The sequence below is a fragment of the Juglans microcarpa x Juglans regia genome, chromosome 3S, assembly GCF_004785595.1.
Source record: "Juglans microcarpa x Juglans regia isolate MS1-56 chromosome 3S, Jm3101_v1.0, whole genome shotgun sequence".
NCBI lineage: Eukaryota > Viridiplantae > Streptophyta > Magnoliopsida > Fagales > Juglandaceae > Juglans > Juglans microcarpa x Juglans regia.
The window spans coordinates 17,147,010-17,166,366 of record NC_054599.1 but is presented as its reverse complement, the minus strand read 5'-3'; the positions used below and the strand labels follow the sequence as shown (position 1 = coordinate 17,166,366).

Sequence of the window (19,357 nt, the reverse complement as noted above, 5' to 3'; positions counted from 1 at the left end):
TTCTCATAAAAAAATGCTAATGTGGCATTCAAGCTCTATTTATTTAATTTTTTAAAATAAAATTATTTATAAAATAATATTACATTGTTTATATGAAAACCACATATTACATTAATGTTTATATGCATTTTGAATCTTCAATTAAATGATCATCATCTATTAGTTTTAGGACTGATATTTAATTTCCAAGAATCCCAATTAGTAAATAATTCTAACCGAATTTAATTTTTTTACTTCCATAGCCCATCATCCCCAAGACCATGTACAGCTAGAAGCACAATATATATATATATATATATATATATATATATATATAGTAATTCACATGATGGTATGCATGCTGTTGAAAAGTAATAGAGAAGTAGTGACATATTGCCAATACTTTAGGTTAAACATGATTTTAACTCATCTTTCGATTAATGGATATAATGATCTCACTTACACTATTTTTTGCTTCTAAAATTACTAAAAAAAAAAAGAGGTTTTTATGGAGAACATACTTGAATTACAGTCTTTAATTAACACAATGTGAAAAGTAAAACCACATCCTTTAAATGCATCAAAACAGTATTGTAAAATCCCTTTACAGGTTGTACCCACGTCTCCTCATTCCATTATAATGCATGTAAGGCTTGAAAGAAAATTGGTAAGAAAACAGGCAATGGGTCAAAGTACATGTTCATGTTCCTTGACCACTAATAAAAAGTTACATGGAGAAGAGAGCGAAAAAAAAAAAAAGAACCATAAAATAGATGATTAATTTGACATAATATACATTTTCCTTTGGAGTTTCTATCCATTTAGTTGCTAGAAAGGAACAAAAAAAAAAAAAAAAAAAGAAACATAAAAACATTCAAACCAAAAAAAAGGTACTGGGTTGTAAACCTAGGTTCTGACTTTAAAATCCAGTACCCGGACCGAGTGTACCCAAGTTTTTCTATGTGGGTACTGGCCTGAATTTGTTCTGAACCGGAACCCGTGATCGAAACCAGGTTATCCAAGTTTTGGACCGGACCAAGAAAAACCTCGGCCCGGATGAACATGCCTACCTCCTGCAGGGGTGAAGACATTAAGATTTTGCCCCAATGGTTTCAATGTTATAAAAAATTACGCGCACTAGATATATGAAAGAATGTGTAGCCCTAGAATCAAATAGTACAACATCATATCTAGAAAATAGTTGTAAGTTACAGTGACCACATCTGCATTTTCCTCCATTTTGCTTGGGGTGAGATAAATACTCGTTGCTTGATTGTCTCTATGAGGCGCCCTCGGCCCTCAATAGTTCCTTGGTAAGGAACTGTGGTCCCCGAGATGCCAACAAGTTAGCTAGAACCCTCGTCTCCTCGAACAAGGTGCACGCCTATAAGCTATGCCCTCATGAGTAACAATGGATCACAACGAAATTATTGTCGGGGGGATTTGTTAGAGACTAATCTATCAGTACCAAAGATGTACAAATAAAATCTCTATTAATAATAATAACTATAAATCACTATCATTTCATCCAAAATAAAGTTACAGACCATCATAAGTTCCTAACTTATATCAACATGCATTGAACCATAGAAGGTTTGTCTCCTAATTATAATAATCATCTTAAGTTACAAGATAAGCACTAATAGAGACATGCCTCCATAGTTACTTCTTAGGGTGGGTTGGTCTTTCTTCCTTGGAATAATTCTCCTGGACTATATTTGCATCAAGGCCCATGACTCCAATGAATGAAATTGTATGTGGGACCACAACAATGAAATTTCTATAAAACCTCAATAAGATAAAATCCACGACAGTATTAATAATGAGAGACATTGGCGATGAATATGCATATACCATTTCATACGAATAAAGTTGAGGACACACATATTTTGCCTATGGCGAGGAATCATCCTCTGAGTGGCCAAGTTGGGAGCTACAAGGGAGACAAAGATTTATAGTTGTTGGTCGGATGTTCCATAGAAAGGGCGAGGGTAATAAAACAAGGCAAAATAGGTCTACCATATTTTCGTTGTAAATGATCAATCAGTGGATAATATTTTTTTATAGTTTTGGTCGAGGTGTAACCTTTAAGTGATATTTGATACTACAATTTTTCTCCACCACAAATGATGTAATTTTATATATATTAATTTATTTAAAAAATAATCACACTCTAAGCAAATGACACGTATACATAAGCATGACGAGGAATCATCCTATTAAGCAAAACACTTATATTACCAAGTACTCATAATAGTTTTATCAACAGAGAATCACTCCTCCCATTCGGCATGGGAAATCTCTTTACCTGGCTAATACGTGAACTCATTCACCAAAACTGATAGAGAATCACTTCACCCATCCAACATGAGGAATCTCTCTACCCGATCCATATGTGGAACACCAGACACCCACTTGGTCAACATGGGGACTCTCTCTCTACTTGTGGTATCACGTGAGGTTAATACGGATCACACCCCGATCATCACAGGAAATCCCTCTACTGGTATAAAATTAGTGGCAACAGGCCGCTAGAATGGTAAATGGAATCCTCAAATCCATCCTATGAATTTAGAATGCTTTGAAAAACCCATCTCTTCAAATCACCTAATCTCAATTCGCATCTTAAAGTCATATCTTTAAGATAACCAATAAATATAATGGAAAAAGATGCACTTTCATGCAAGAAAATGATGTGATATAAAATATGCAAATCCTGAACATACCTACAAATATTTACCCCACATTCCTACTGTAGTTGTAGGAGTGAACCTACATACATGGTATTTCTAATACTAAAGCTGCATTGACACCGGTCCTTCAGTTGTGAAGTTCTTTAGTTCCTTGCTTCTTTGAAGACTTCGAGGAGAAATGCTTTATGATCTCAAAGTGAGATGTTGACTCTTGTCCAATGCCTTTTATACGACGAAATTGCCAGTTACAGTCCTGACTTTCATCTAACCTATGTCTTACTTGAATGAGAGATTTTCAATCTCGACCGTCAATTTTCCCTCTAGATTTGAAGAATTGTAGAGATCGAGTGATTAACGGGACAAGACATACACGACCCTACAACTTGCCTTCAGTCCAATCTTGTAGTCATTTTCTTAGCAAGGGTCTCTCACGTGGCATTGTATCATAGTTCTAAGGTAAGATAATATGGCTTGCAGGTCCATATTTTGACTTCCCTAGGCGTACTCCAGATATGGCGTCTTTGATGGAGCATGGGCTTTGGGTACGACACCTGTTGCCCGCTAAGCATCTCCATGTTATCTCGAAGGGTTTCCATCTCTACATCGAGCTTGTCCTCGCCCTTTCCTCGCATTTGTACAGTCAGCACATCCTTTACTCGCATGTGTAGGTCAAACCTTCATTTGTCTCCTTGTGTTCTTCTGTATTTTCCAGGCTCTCTACAACATGTTGCTCTTCTTACTCCTTGTTCGGCTACATGTTGCCCACATAGCTGCCACCTTATCGCTAGTATTTTGCCCGTTGGAGGGAATCCCTTTCCTTGGTTTGGCACAGTCCTTGTCCTCCACGTACAAGTGGTGCTAGATCCAGAAGCCTTCCTTGTTGAGTAGTTTCCATAGTTAGGCTGTGTGCCAAGTTTTTAGGGTATTCTCTAGAATAATGCCCTAGCTTGTGACACTAGTAGCAAATAGGGTCGTCGTTCTAACACTCACATATATGGGCCTTGTTGCATTTGGGGCAACTGGGCTTCTTGTTTCCTAAGTTTGAGTTGAAGAAATTCCCTCCTCGCCATGAACTTTTACCCTTGTTAGACATCTATCCGTGATGGAATGCATGCGTTTTCTTGTTTTGAGCAAAGAATGTTGAATTCCTTGTCATGCACTTTTTCAGGATCATACACCGTTACACCAATTCCGTATAGTCCCTCAGTCGCAAGCTACATATGCAATCATGACTTCGCGAGTTCAATCCTTTTTCAAATCTCATGGTCCCTTGCTCCTCGTTTGGAATTAGGTAGAGTGTGAATCTAGATAGTTCTAAAATTTTGGCTGCATATTCTTCCAACTTGATAGATCCTTGTTTTAGATTGGAAGATACTGCCCATGAATTATTAGAGAGAATTAGGAATGCTAAAAAAAAATAAAAGAATTTTTTTATTGTCCATGAGATGTTCCCTCCCATCAGGGTACACACCAACTGCTTTTTTCTAGAGATCCACCACCTCTTTGCTTCTCCCAAGAGCTCGACAGTGGCAAAGTTGGTCTTTTGCACCTTAGCACAATTTAGTATCGTGAATATTTCTTCTATGCTAAGGATCCAATTTTCAGTAGCTAACCATACATACAGAAAACCATTTGGTAAAATAAGTAAATACATATTAATGTAAACCTTGTCTAGGAATTATGCTCTAATACCATAAAAACATTCACCTACCAAACAAGCTCTATCCCTATGCATGTTCCTCACCAAGATGGTGAGTACTATCATTCTCTACATTGTTCGCCGAGTGGCAAGTAACGGAACCTCGTAATGCTCACCTATTGGTAGGCACTTTACCTGCAATATTTCTTTACAACACACACTCTATTCCTTGCCAAGATGGCTAGCACTATCACTCCCTAAGTTACTCATCAATTGGCAAGTAACTGAACTCCGTAATGTTCGCCTACGAGCCGAGCACTATCCCTCCTTATATTTTAGCATTTCTTCGTCTGGCAATTGGATGTGGTTTTCTATAACAATCATGATTGGTGTACTTATAAAGTTTTCAATTGTTGTCCTAATGTATAGTGGAATCTAAAAACTAATTAGGTGAACGAGTTGGATTAGTAACTTAGTAAGAGAAAAAAAAATACCGGTAGTGTGAACAAATGAGCATATTATAATGAGCAGTTTATAATAAACACAAATTAGTGTACAAATAATATAATGGTGCCACGATGGACATATAGGTATTTAGTATGTAGAAATGAGCTTTGATCCAAATGAATTATTACTAATAATTGCATCAATTGTTAACCCAAAATTGGATATACCTGAGCCATAGTCATTTGTAGAAGACATCAAATAATCCAACATTTATCAACGGGCTCATTTTTTTTTTCTTTATCTTATCTTATTCTAATTTTTCACATTTATCATTATTCACTATTCACGACATCTTGTAACATGCATGCATGGTTTCACCCCCCAAGTGGGTTGTGCATGCCTTTACTCCTCTTCATCACATAGGGTTGTTTGTCCTCTCACAGAACTGTCCCGTTTGGATAGTGAAAGTGTTTCATTTCATTTCATTTCATTTCATCTTATCTCATCATTATAATTTTTCTAAATTTTCATATAAAATATAATAAACAATTCAACTTTTTCAAATCTCAAAACAACAATAATATTAAAAAATAATATTCTAACAATATTTTATTCATCTAAAACCATCTCATATCATCTCACCATCCAAACTGCACCTTAGTGGTCTCTTGCCATGGGGTTGCATTCCCCAAGGACTACATCTATCAACATTGAATGTATTGCATTGTCCCATAATCAGATTTGATACCAATCTCTGGATCGGAACATCTCTGGTTGAGTCTTTTAATTATAAAAATTGACTGACATTGTCTCCACAATTCCATGAGCTTGTTATAGAGATATGCTTAAAGTAATATCATTTTGTCTCATGGAGTGCCTCTTAATAGTTGAACATCCATTCAAATAAATAATGTCATTCAAATGTTATGGATGGAGTACACGTCTATGAACTCTAAAATCAACATCACAATGATGAGGTTGCTGAACTTTGTCCCAAATATAAGGCATCGAGGTTGCCAAAGGATACCCAATTTGAGTTTATTGAGGAGAAAACATGGATCAAAGAAGCTGATGGACTTGGGCTTACAATTCATTCAAATATAGCATATTACAAAGCATGCGAGTGAATGCTATAGAAATTGCCAACAATAAGATCACATTTTTCTTGTACATCTATATCATTGAGTAACTGTCTCATATATCCAAATCAATGCTTAAACTTAAAAAGCTTATCACTTACAAAATAAGAATCAATGAGATGTGTCAGCAAGAAATCTTTTGGCACATCTATTTTCCATGTTTTGATGCCTGAGTTAGGGTATTTTATATATATTTGTGAACCCTAGGTATCGGATTTTGTAACCAAGGTTTTCCTTTGCCACAAGTGAGGATAATTAATAAACTTGGGGTACCATCATTTTCTTTTAAAAAATAATAAATAAAAGCTTACTTTTTAACGGTGATAATACACGGTGTTGATGCGTGTTTTGTAGTTGCCGGCAGCGACGATTCTCTTACCTCTATGTTGAAGAGCCATTTCAAGTAGTGGGCTTCCCGGATGAAGCCCATGGTCAGTAGCCAGTCGACCTCCTTTACTATCGTGGGATACTTCTCCGTGCTGAAGCTTCATCTCTTTTGCCAAAATTTCCTCACGTCAGGACTCACACTTAGGCGGTGCTCAATTATGTTCCTATCGATCCTGAGCATATCTGTGCGATGCAAAGCAAATACTTCCTAGTGCTCAACAAGGAGCCTTATTAATTGAGACCTTGTTTCATTACTTATCCTCATTCCTATTCTCAGTCTCATCTCCGAATGAGCGATACCCAAGGATACCAATTCAAGGATCTTGTCAGTTTCTCCCTGTTTCAGGTTATGTTTGTCAAGAGTCTCCACTTCTTGATCAATGAGCTCAGGGGGCGGGGGTAGAGCTTTCGGTGCAGTACAAGTCATTTTTGCCACCCACTCCCCCAACCCAGTGTCTCTAAGCTCTTTTGCACTTAGGGGCTGCCTCGACGCTCACTCCCTAATCTCGGTATCGGGTCTGCCGCTTGCTCTTCGGCATCTTTAGGTACATCCTCTTGATTAGCCGATGTGGTCTCTCAGTCGTTGGCCATTCAGAAGCAGGCCACGACTAGCGTACACATGCTAATGCTATTAGACCAAAGTCATATTGGATCACATAGATAGCTCCAACTGTTGATGCATGTTTTGTAGCCACCAGTAGTGACGATGCTCCTATACCTATGGAAGAAAGGGTGGTAGGTGGTAGCCGTGTCACCTCCGATGCCAAATTCAAATTCTCTCGAAGGAAGCAAGAAATTATCCAAAAAGGTAGAGAAAGTGCAATAGTATGTAATCTGCATTTTTTCGTCTCCAGTTCTCCCCTTTTGGGTCCTCTCTCCCCAGACTGCTATGTTGTCGCATTTAATGGGACAACGTCCTTGTTGGCAACAGAATCTCCTGTCAGGATTACTGCTCGTATACCTTGCTGGCGCATTTAATGCAACAGACCCTCCTCACAGGAGGTCTAGGCTGGGGCCTCGCCTGCATCTGCTATGACCGGATCCTTTCTTGCAATAGGTTGGGTCGAGTTGGGCTCATTCAGGCCTCGGGCCCTAAGGCTTTTAGGTTGGAGGCTAGGCCACCAAAGAGGGAGAAATATCCCTTCCACTTGGTGATAATACTTGGAATTTCTTGTCCACAACATAAGGATATTCTTGACCTTGATGGTTGATTTGAAACTTGTTTGTTGTATACGTGCATGTTTCATGTTGGATCCATTATTGGATTGATATATTTTTAAAGGATAGGCTGCATCATTATGTCAAAATATTACATGGATTCCATTAACCTTACTCAGATTGGTGTTAGACTAGTCTCACAAATCTTTAATTTAATTTGTTTTCTAAAAGCAAAACATAAATATCTAAATTGTCGTCCCCTGTTTCACGTGTGTCTACCATAACTTGAGAAAATCGCTCCAAACAATAAGTTTAAAGATGCAGATTTCTCAGTTGCAACAGTTAAAGATAAACATGACCAAAGATAAGATGATAAGGATAGAGGCAAGTTGTTGTAGAGATAGCTCCTTATCTTATATTAGGATCAATCTAAAACCTCTATATGTAGAGATGGAGTTTATGTAACCACTGTAACAATCCAATACTCGTGTACTTCTATTTATATCAATCAAATATATACAAAGCAGCAAGCTGCTACATTTCTCTTCAGCATTATTTTATTAGATCTTCCATGGTACCAAAGCTCTCCTTGGGTGAACACCTCTTTTAATCCAACCATGCTTTCCTAAGATGCAATCTCTATCACCACTACATTGAATGCACAAACTTTAGCCCCACTTATCATAATAAAACTTGAACACACCAATTATCATATCTGGGTATTGAAGTTCGCACCCGTACTATGCAACCTTCATTTGTTTGGCATTGTTGATGGATCTAAATCTTATCCTCCCAAGTCTGTATTTGATTCCGAGGGCAAGGAGACCACAACCATCAATCCTAACTTTGCCTTATGGTAATGGAAGGATCAGTATATTCTCAGCTAGTAGAATGCCACTTTCTTCGAGATAGTTTTGTCCTCAGTCTATGGCCTTACCACTTCGAAGCAAGTTTGGATGCTCCTTGCCTCACGGTTTGCCTCTCAATCTAAGTCTAGAGAGGCTCATCACAAGAGGCAACAACAATCTCTGCACCAAGGAGCCAAAACCTGTAGCGAATTCTTGTAGACTACCAAGTCATTGGCTGATCAATTGGCAATTGTTGGAAAGCCAGTTCATGAAGATGACTTGACATCCTAATTGATCAGTGGCTTAAATCCCTATTTTACTGCATTTGTTACTTCTTATTCTTTTGCAACTAATCAAATTCAACTCTCTTTTGATGAATTTCAGAAAGAGTTGCTCAACTATGAGATGATGATCAATAGCCACAATTATGCCCAAGATTCAGGTGGCTTTGCTTTATATTCTCAACAAGAGAAATACAACTCCAACTCAAACAGAAGAAATTCATTTGCTAGTTCATTCAAGCAAAGTCAACACTCTCAATCCACTGAAAAGAAAACTGACACACAATGAGTATCTCAAACTGAGTCTTCCACCTTCTCCAATCAAAATAGACCTCAATATAAGATTTCTACCAAGTTGGGCCACCAAGCTCTTAATTGCTAGCACAAGGTGGATTTTTTCATACAAGGGACGCCATCCACCAGCTCAACTTGCTGCCATGGCTACTACAAGTGGCTACTACAAGTTAAGATGTTATCCCTGATAATCAAACTTGGCTAGCTAACAGTGGTGCCAATAATGATATTACAACTGGCTTAGGTAATCTTCATATTAGTGAACCTTACCTAGGTGAAAGTGAAGTTGCAGTAGGTAATAGCTCAGGTTTACACATCTCAGACACTGTTTCCACTCATATCAAGTCACATTCTTTACCCTTGCACTTGAACAATATCCTATACTACCCCTAATACTGCTTCCAACCTTCTTGCAATTCAAAAATTTTGTAGAGACAATAGGTGCTAGTTGAAACTCAATTCTAATTACTTTGTTGTGAAGGAGAACCTCGTGGGGCATATTCTTTTACAAGGGCTAAGGAAAGATGGACTCTACCCTATTGATCTTGCCACATCTCTCAATAAAGTAGCAAAAAATAAAACTCATGCCTTTACTGCCAAACTGGTGTTACAGCAGACCTCTCCACTAGGCATCTTCGCTTGGGTCATCCACACAGTGGCTCCATTTATGAACCATGTCCATTGGCCTAAAGTAAAAAATTGTTTTTCCTATTTCTAATTGAATGTATCATTGTCCTCTTGAAACAATACATAGTGATTTGTGGTGTTGTCTTATTCCTTCTATTAGTGGTTGTCATTAGGATATCATATTTATTGATGATTACACTAGGTTTTCATTGCTTTATCCATTATATACTAAATCAAAGCATTTTCTTGCTTTCTTCAATTCAAAAGCTATGCTGAGAACCTACTCAATAAGAAAATCAAATGTCTTCTATCTGATGGAGGTGGTGAATTCACCTCTCATCGGTCTCAAGATTTTCTTCAAACCAGTGGTATAATCCACCACATGTCATGCCACATACTACTCAGCAAAATGGTGTTGCTAAGAGGAAACATAAATATGTGACTAAAACTGGTTTAGCAATGTTGGCACATTCTATCCTTCCTCTAACTTTTTGGGTTAAAGCTTTTAATACTGCAATTTTGCTCATTAGCAGGCTTCCTACAGCAGTGCTCAACAACATGGCTCCATTCCAATGCTTGCTTAGTAAACCTCTTGACTACTCCTTTATCAAAGTTTTTGGGCATACATGTTGACCCCTACTCAGACCCTACAACCATCACAAGCTCCTTTATCAATCCAAGAAGTATATATTTCTTCGATATAGTTCCAACCATAAGGGGCATCAATATCTTGATCCTACCACAAATCTAGTTTACCTTAGTCGACATGTCATCTTTGATGAGGCTCAGTTTCCAGCTAGCTCCATAGTCGCATCTTTATCTCAGTCGAATGAGAAAAATATTATCTTGCTACGAGGAACTTCCTCCCCAACATCATTAGCAATGGTCCAAGTACCTCCTCTCTCCCCTTCTCTTTATGTTAATTACCCTATGATGACACTTTCTCACCCATGCAAACTACTACTCCCATTTCCTCCCCTAGTTCTAGCGATGACATACTTGAGAATCCACCCCCATTACTAGATAATTCACTTGCCTCCACCCACTCTCATACAATAGATTCACCAAACACCCACCCTATGCTCACATGTCATAAAACAGGCACCTTTCAGCCCAAGGCCTTCCCTGGCTTCCATCTTTACTATTCCACCAAAATCCCTCTTTGTGCAATCATCTCACATGTCATACCTAATGCACCTTCTACCTTTCACCAAGCTGTGAAGGTTCCTGCATGGTGTGTTGCCATGAGGGAAGAATTTCAGGCACTACAAGCTAATGGTACATGGTTACTATGTCCAAGGCCAAGCAACCACAATGTGATTCAAAATAAATGGGTTTATAAGGTCAAACAAGGGGTAGATGGGTCAGTTGAAAGACTTAAGGCTCATCTTGTCGCCAACAGCTTCCAACAATTAGATGGGTTGGACTATTCAAAGACCTTTAGCCTTGTCATCAAACCTTCCACCATCAAAATTATCTTGGCACTTGCTATTCACAACAACTGACACCTTAGGCAATTAGATGTATCTAATGCCTTCTTACATGGGACTTTGGAGGATGAAGTCTTTATGGAACATCCACCTAGTTTCATTGATGCATCATTTCCCAACTATGTGTATAAATTGTATAAGTCTATTTATGCCTTGAAACAAACACCTAGAGCCTAGTTTCATCGCCTCTCTAAGATTTTACTTCAATTTGGTTTCCGCGAATCTCATGTAAACTACTCTTTGTTCACTTACCACAAACCCTAAGTGTATATATTTATACTTGTTTATAGGGACAACTTGATATTGATAGACACACGCTTATCTCAGATTATGAATCTCATTTCTTACTTAAAGAAAGATTTTGCTATGAAAGATTTGGGACCACTCCATTACTTCCTGGGCATTAAAGTCACTAGGGATTAGTTCGGTCTTATTTATCACAATCCAAATATATTTCAAATGTGCTACATTGGGCCAATATGGCTAGTGCTAAACCCTGCTCTACTCCTTTAGCCACTAGCTCTAAGCGTTCACAAACCAAAGGTGATTCCTTACAAGATGTCACCAGCTATAGACAAGTTGTGAGTGCTCTTCAGTATTGTACACTCACATGTCCTGAGCTAGCTTTTGTGGTTAATCAACTCTGCCAATTCATGCATGCACGCACCTCTCTTATTGGTTTGCAGAAAAGTGTGTGTTGTGCTATTAAAGGGCACTCTTCATCATAGCCCCACTTTGCAAAAGGATCCTTGCAACTTCAGGCCTTCAGTGACTCTGATTGGGCAGTTGATATGATTGACCATCATTCTATAACAGGTTATGCAATGTTACATTTTCCCTACCTAGTGTCATGGAGTGCCAAAAAGAAACCTATAGTCTCTCGCTCTAGTACAGAATCATAGTACCGAGCCATGCCTTTGCACCTACATAACCTTATTGGATTCGCATGCTTCTCACTGATCTCCAAGTTCCACTCACTTCTCATTGAATTTTATTCTTTGGTGTGACCATCTTGGAGCCCTCTCTCTTGCAGCAAATCCAATTTTCCATGCAAAAACAAAACACATTGAAGTGGATTATTACTTGATTCATGAAAAAGTTGCTCAAAAAGACATCATTCTTAGATATCTATCCACTTACGTTCAAATGGCCGACATATTCACCAAAGGACTTACTTCCTCATGCTTTCTCTATCTTTGGGACAAGCTTTCAGTCTATGAACTTCTTATCAGCTTGAAGGGGGATGTTAAGGTAGTAACAGAAATCCTAACAGATCACACTATAGTAAACAATAAGTTTAAAGATGCATATCCTGCTCCAATTTCAATTGCAAAAGATAAAGATATAGATGATCAAATGTTAGATGATAAGGATAGAGGCCAGTTGTTATTGAGATAACTCCTTATCTTATATTAGGATCAATCTAAAACTTGTATATGTAAAGATAAGCTTTATATAATCACTGTACAATACAATACTTGTGTACTTCTATTTATATCAATTAAATATACACAATGCAGCAACATGCTTCATTCATTTTCATCATTATTTTACTAAATTTTTCACTTAAACACGCTTTTGAAAAAGCATTTACAAAATGAAAGGGGGGTTGGAATTTTGAGGATCCTTACCAAAATTTGTGGAAGAGAAGATTTGGAAAAGAGGAACGATGGAGCATGCCTAAAATCTAGAAAGAAAATTGTTAAAGCCTTTAATTATAGCTATGGTTATTTATTTATTTATTTTTTTTTGTGAATTCCTTTTCTTCACTGTATAATCTATTTTTTTTTTCCAGGAGACAGAAGTAAAGGCGGCAATGAATTTCATTCAATTCAAGGGAGAGATGTTTGATTAAATGTATAATATGGGTGTGTGCGGTTTAAGACTTCATTGTAGAAGTTTTCGTAATGAAATGATAGTTAAATGATTTGAGTTAAGATATTTTATTGAGTTTTGAAAAATGTGGGAGAAAAAGTTGAATAAAAATATTATAAAGTTAAAATATTGTTGAATATTTTTTTAAAATTTAAAATAATTGTATTGGTTGGAAGTTTGAGAAAGTTGTAATAATTAGATAAAATAGTTGAGAATTTAAAATTAAAAAAATGTTTGAAAAGGAAATTGTGAAAAGTTTTTTAGACATTTAAGTGTCTTTCTTTTAATTTAGTGATTTATATATTTCCTAGTTTTGCTTACTAATAGATTCTTTCTTTTAATTTACTACCTACTTTAACAAATTCCAATAAATAAATATATCAAAATAATGTATCCAAACAATTTTTCCTTTTTAGCCCACTTTGACAAAACTTAATAAAAGCACATCTCAAATTCTTTTCTTTTAAAAAAAGAAAATTACTCAAAAAAATTTTAAAAATCAATTACGGGCAGCTGACATTCACTCTCAAGCCTCAAATCCCATTTTAATATTAAATGACGGATAAGGACACAAACTGTACGGTGGGAACAAACAAGCGCCATATGTAATTCAGTCAGACCGAAAGAAGATTGCAAAGAGATAAGCCGTTGGTGGCGGTTGGAAACTTTGGAAGCCAAGCCATAGCCAGCCATGCTCGCATCCACAGCTTCTCAACTTAGAACTTTCCACTCCCTCTCCCCCTTACCACCCCTAACGTTTTCTTCTCCCTTCAGACTCTCCCTCAGTTTCCGGCAATCTAATAGGAAATGCACTCTGCAGGCCTCGGTTCCTCCATTCCCTCTGAGAGTCTCTGCTAGTTCCCAAGCCGCCCCTGCTTCCACTGAAGCGGCCAAAGCCTCCTCCGTAGCCTCCGAAATGAAAGCTTGGGTTTATGGGGAGTATGGGAGTGTCGATGTTTTGAAGTTTGACTCTAACGTTTCGGTGCCGGAAGTGAAGGAGGACCAGGTTCTGATCAAGGTTGTCGCGGCGGCGCTTAACCCAGTCGATTTCAAGAGGAGGCAGGGAAAGTTCAAGGCCACTGATTCGCCTCTTCCGGTAATTCTGTTTTCTTCAGGGGATGTTTTGTTGCCGTGAAAATTCGTCGAAGAGTATAAACGAACAATTTTTATAGAGAATCTTCGCTGGTTATGGACCCAAAAATACATTCTCTGATTAAAGCCAAACAGAGACCTTGAAGCTGAAATTTGGTTTAAATTATTTTGGGGCATTATGTTGGTGAGCTCGTGTGGTTTTCCAGGGATTTTTTGTTAGAATTGCAATGTTTGTTGACGTTTTGGTGGGAAAAAACAGTTATAAATGGTCAATTTTATGGATTTTTCTGTAAAGCAATGGCTAATTACTAAAGGGAGTGTGAATTAGTGGATGCCTTGGTCGGGGTGAGATTAGATGAATAGAAGTAAAATGGTTTGTAAATAGTAGTAAAAGTGTTTAAGTTATGATATTTTATGAGATTTTAGAAAAAGAGAAAAAATTGAATAAAAATATTATAAAGTTAAAATTAGAATATAATTTTTTTAATATTATATTTGTTTTAGAATTTGAAAAAGTTGAATTATTTTTTGTATTTTGTTTGCAAGTTTTTAAATTTGAAAAAGTTATAACAATTAGTTTGAAAAAGTTATAATGATTAATTTTAAAGCGTTTGTGCTTTAGTAATGTTTGAAAAGTAAATGAAATGGAATAAAATGAGATTGGATGAGATGAAAAATATTACCAAACATCCCCTTAGAGTCGTAACTCGCAAGAATGTTAAGAGTTATGGTAAACTTTCTGATGCCTCTCACAAATCATGCTAGCAAGTCGGGTTATTTTATTTATTTATTTTTTAAAATCATAAACTAAGTTACTCTTCAATTTTTTTTGGGGATAGACTGTTCCTGGCTATGATGTTGCTGGGGTGGTGGTAAAAGTAGGCAGTCAAGTAAAGGACCTAAAGGTGGGGGATGAGGTATATGGAGACATACACGAGAAAGCATTGGAAGGGCCTAAACAGTTTGGCTCTCTTGCAGAGTACACAGCCATCGAGGAAAAATTGTTGGCCCCAAAGCCAAAGAACCTGGATTTTGTTCAGGCTGCTGCGTTACCTCTTGCAATTGAGACTGCCTATGAGGGTCTAGAAAGAACTGGGTTTTCTGCTGGTAAATCCATTCTTGTTTTAAATGGTGCTGGTGGAGTTGGAAGCCTGGTTATTCAGGTACGTGTTTTTCTTGCTAATTACATTTTCTGTTAATGCTGAAAACAGAAAAACAGATGCTTGAGAAATAGGTGGGAAACTTTTGTGAATATCAAAGTTCATCCGAAGAATACCTTCTGATCTTTGTGGCTGTGCATAATTTAAAATTCTTTCAATTAGAGGATGTAACAACCCCTTCTCGTAAGTTAGGAGACGTACTTTCTTAACTGTGCCTTATAAAGAGACCAACTTAATAAAAATATTGAAAATAGTTTTCTAAAACTCATAACATTAAAAACTGATCTCATAGCATGAAAATTTAACCAAGTCTAAAAAATCTCTTGAAATAGGATCTACGCCAGGTACTATGTTCTTTACCTGTACAGTTTAAAAACATAAAAAAAAAACAAACAAACCAACAATCAAAATGAGTTGAATACTCAATAAGCAATGCATCATACCGTAAACATAATAAACACAAGGCTTTCTTAAAAACGTGCATGCTTAATACTTATCATAACATAACTATGGTAGACCATGCTTAGGTCCGTGCACATTCACCCCAAATAGCATAGCCCGTCGTAATAGAAAATGAAAACATATCATGATGCATGTAAAACAAATAATAACATGACATTGAAATTCACGTTCATCATAACATAACTTGGTACGTAAATAGGGGCTTTCAATAAAGGGTCCTACATGCAAAACACTTTAAAAACTTTGTTTACCATATACTGGCTAGAACACGTCAATAATCACCTATTGTAAGTTGCTGAAAATGGTTGGGATTGATAGGGTGAGAGTGGTTTTCCAATTTCCTGAAATTGCAGCAACTTTCCTAGGGTTTTCTTATAAAAATTAAGCAAGGATCTCAAGAAAATAAGCCTGATTGGTATTTGCAGCAGTAATTTAGGGTTAGGGATTGATGTCTTGAAGAACATCTCGTGGGATTGCTATAGAAACTTTCTAGACTTGCAGTAGCCTCTGTTTTTTCTAGTTTTTAAGCCATACAATCCTTTTAATGAGACCTAAAAATTTAATAATATAGGACTGCACGAATTTAACTCATAGTTGTAATAAAAAATGGTTCTAAGAATCCTAATGGCTAGGAGTTATAGCCTATAAGTGCGGTTGACTTCTCCTTCGCCAAGATTGGAACAGCTCAAATCCTATTTGAAAAGAGTCCTAAAGTAGGCTGCAACAGACTCTTATTGGTGCAATAATTCTTCTAAAACAACCTATATAAGTGTGAATAGCCTTCATCTAGAGGGTTTCTTGGCACCTAATCCTATTCTAACTTATCCAAAAATGGTTGATTTCCAATTCTCATGAGTTATCCATATATGGGCCACTAGGCCCGACATCCTGTTGGGCCTAATGGGCTGAACCTACTCTATTTTGAATATAGGTCCATAATTTCAAAATTATGGGCTAACGGGCCCAATAAAATAATCTTCCTTCTGACCTTAACAAAATTGAGCCTGTGGCCTAAACTTATAAAATCTTTATCCAAGCATATAAAACTTGGGTCTAGGTGTTATAGTTGTTCAATCTGCATATTGGTTTGAATTTCGGATCAGGATCACTCATGTAATCTCTTGTACCTTTACCACATTATATCCCCCCTCATATTCTTCCAGAGAAGGGGTCAATCTCAATCTCAATCTGTCAATCAATCTTTTCTTTCATTTTTAATGACTTCTCCCCTAAAATTTTCTATTGATGCAGTTAGCAAAACACGTGTTTGGTGCATCAAGAGTTGCAGCAACTTCAAGCACTGGAAAACTGGAGCTGTTAAAGAGCTTGGGTGCTGATTTGGCTATAGATTACACTAAGGAGAACTTTGAAGATTTGCCAGAAAAATTTGATGTCGTCTATGATGCTATTGGTGATAATTTTTATGCAAATTGATGGTCTTCCAGGTCTTGATCTTTGCAGTAATTCATGATACACGAATATCTTATTCGTTTTCTTTCTTCGTCTTCTTCTTCTGTAATGACAGGGCAGTGTGAAAGGGCAGTGAAGGTAGTGAAAGAAGGGGGCAGTGTGGTTGCCCTAACTGGTGCTGTCACACCTCCTGGTTTCAGATTTGTAGTCACCTCAAATGGAGCTGTTCTGAAGAAACTGAACCCATTTTTAGAGAGTGGGAAGGTGAAGCCAGTTATTGACCCCAAAGGGCCATTCCCATTCAACCAGGTTGTGGAGGCTTTCTCATACATTGAGACAAATCGAGCAACTGGAAAGGTAGTTATACATCCAATTCCATGAGGAGAATGAAAAACTGGGAAGTCTTTAATTTATTTTAAATAATATTCTCTATGCTCATAGTAGTGATGATGATGATGATGATCTTCTCTATATTAGACTGACAAGATGTGTTAAAACTATTTATAATACGTGAGAATTTTGTTTGCTGGAGTCTCTATTGCTCATTTATGTGAGAATTTAGCTGTGATGATGATGATGATGTTCTCTGTATTAGCTTACTGTTGGTTTAAGTCCAGTTATGTTGTATCATCTATACCAACAAATTAGCAAAAAAGAGCGTATCCTCCCCAAGAAGATGCATTCCCATCAGCCTGCTATTCATGCCCAAGAAGGACCCACCTACCCAACATTTTACTGAATTAATAGGCCTGTAATAGTAGTACATTCCTAATATTTGCCTAAAAAAAATCTATACCAACAAACCGCTGGTACCTTGTACCCAGCAAAAGACAAGTAAAAAGTAGCTAAGATGAAATAAGTACTGTTAAAATGGGCATGAAAACTGATGAAAGACCCTTTGCTACCGGCTTTGGGCATGAAAACATGAAGTAATTACTTTCACCAATTTTAATGAATCATAATCTATGTATCTTATGTCAAGATCTGTCTATATTACTTCTTTGATGAGGGGTGAGGCGTTGGGTATGGTAACTGGATTCTGAACATCTTTCAGTAGTAGTATTAAAGTCACGAGACTATTGACTTCCAATATCATATTGTACTTGTAACAATGATTGATGTAGATGTTTGTAATTTTCTGTTCTTTTTTTCATCGAGATTGAGTCTGTGTTAAGTGTACCTTAGTACAACAATGAAAAGAATACATTAATAGTGTTATATATAATTGTGAAATATATAAGTATTGTATAATGTTTTTAAAAGATTGTAGGGTTTATTATTAAAAAATTATTATTTTTTTTTTATTTTGAAATATGTAAGCATTTACGTATTTCACGACTATATGTAATATTATTTAATAATAATGATTTAAAATGCTGGTATAAGAAGAATAATTTAAAATGATAAAATTTAAAATAAGCAACATACAAATATTGTGGGTTACATGTCGGGGACCAGACGACAACTGATGGGGAGTCCTTGCAACACAAAAACAGTGTAACCAAAAGTGGATCGGACCACGTGCAAACATGAATTCACTCCCGTTTAACCCAACAACCGTGGGTGGACGGTTGTAGATTTGAATGGAAAGGATAGCAATTGTGAGGTCGGTCGTACGTGTTTTACCGTGAATATATATCGGTGATCTGCTTGCGGTCCGAGAAGCAATAAGTACGTTAGTGTCGTATATATTTTTTAAAAATGAACAGAATTTATTATTAAAAATATAATTTTATACTGTAGATTTTATATTTATTTATTTTTTTAAAAAAGAGTACACAATAATTATATATTCTATAACTATAAATATCATTTTTCTAAAACCAAACACGTATATGAATTTATGATTGGTTTAAAGTAGGTACAAAAAGTGATATTTTAAAAATCAAATTAAGATTAAAGAATGAAAGAGAGAATATATTAAGATTCGTTTAAATAATGAGTTAAGATGAAAGTTAAAATTTAAATAAAATATTATTTTTTAATATTATTATTGTTTTAAAAATTAAAAAATTAAATTATTTATTATATTTTGTATAAAAATTTAAAAAAATTATAATAATAAAAGATGAGATGAAACGTACACTTGTTATATCCAAATAGGCCTAAAATTTCTTTTCAAAAGCCAAGCATTTTTAATTTTTCAAAGCGAATTAATGGGTGGCATATGTAGATTGATTATTCAAATCTTATTTTTTTATTTTTTTGTAAGAATTCTTCAAAAATTCTATTTTCGTTTTTGACCGTTTCGTTGATTTTTGTTTGGTAGTTGTAAACTTGTACAGATACCTTTTCAAATTTTAAAATATTTATTCAGTTTGTCAGATTTATTCAAAATGAGAAATGCTTGGGGCCGAGCATTTCTACCAAGGTCTT

At 36.3% G+C, this 19,357-nt stretch overlaps 1 protein-coding gene across 1 annotated transcript; it reads left to right on the top strand.

Annotated features, from left to right (window-relative positions):
- Positions 1-13,390: 13,390 nt before the first annotated feature.
- On the top strand, positions 13,391-17,512 carry LOC121258020 (2-methylene-furan-3-one reductase-like). Its single transcript, XM_041159339.1, has 4 exons — positions 13,391-13,953; positions 14,789-15,112; positions 16,823-16,982; positions 17,097-17,512. The coding sequence occupies exons 1-4, from the start codon at positions 13,549-13,551 to the stop codon at positions 17,360-17,362; spliced, it is 1,155 nt and encodes a 384-aa protein (XP_041015273.1). The 5' UTR covers positions 13,391-13,548; the 3' UTR covers positions 17,363-17,512.
- The last annotated feature ends 1,845 nt before the right edge of the window (positions 17,513-19,357 follow it).

Excerpts from the sequence above, each read along its gene's own strand:
- LOC121258020 (XM_041159339.1), top strand. The coding sequence starts at position 13,549 with ATGCTCGCATCCACAGCTTCTCAACTTAGAACTTTCCACTCCCTCTCC. Across the intron at positions 15,113-16,822 it reads TTGGAAGCCTGGTTATTCAG|TTAGCAAAACACGTGTTTGG; the intron begins GTACGTGTTTTT and ends CTATTGATGCAG. Across the intron at positions 16,983-17,096 it reads TGTCGTCTATGATGCTATTG|GGCAGTGTGAAAGGGCAGTG; the intron begins GTGATAATTTTT and ends CTGTAATGACAG.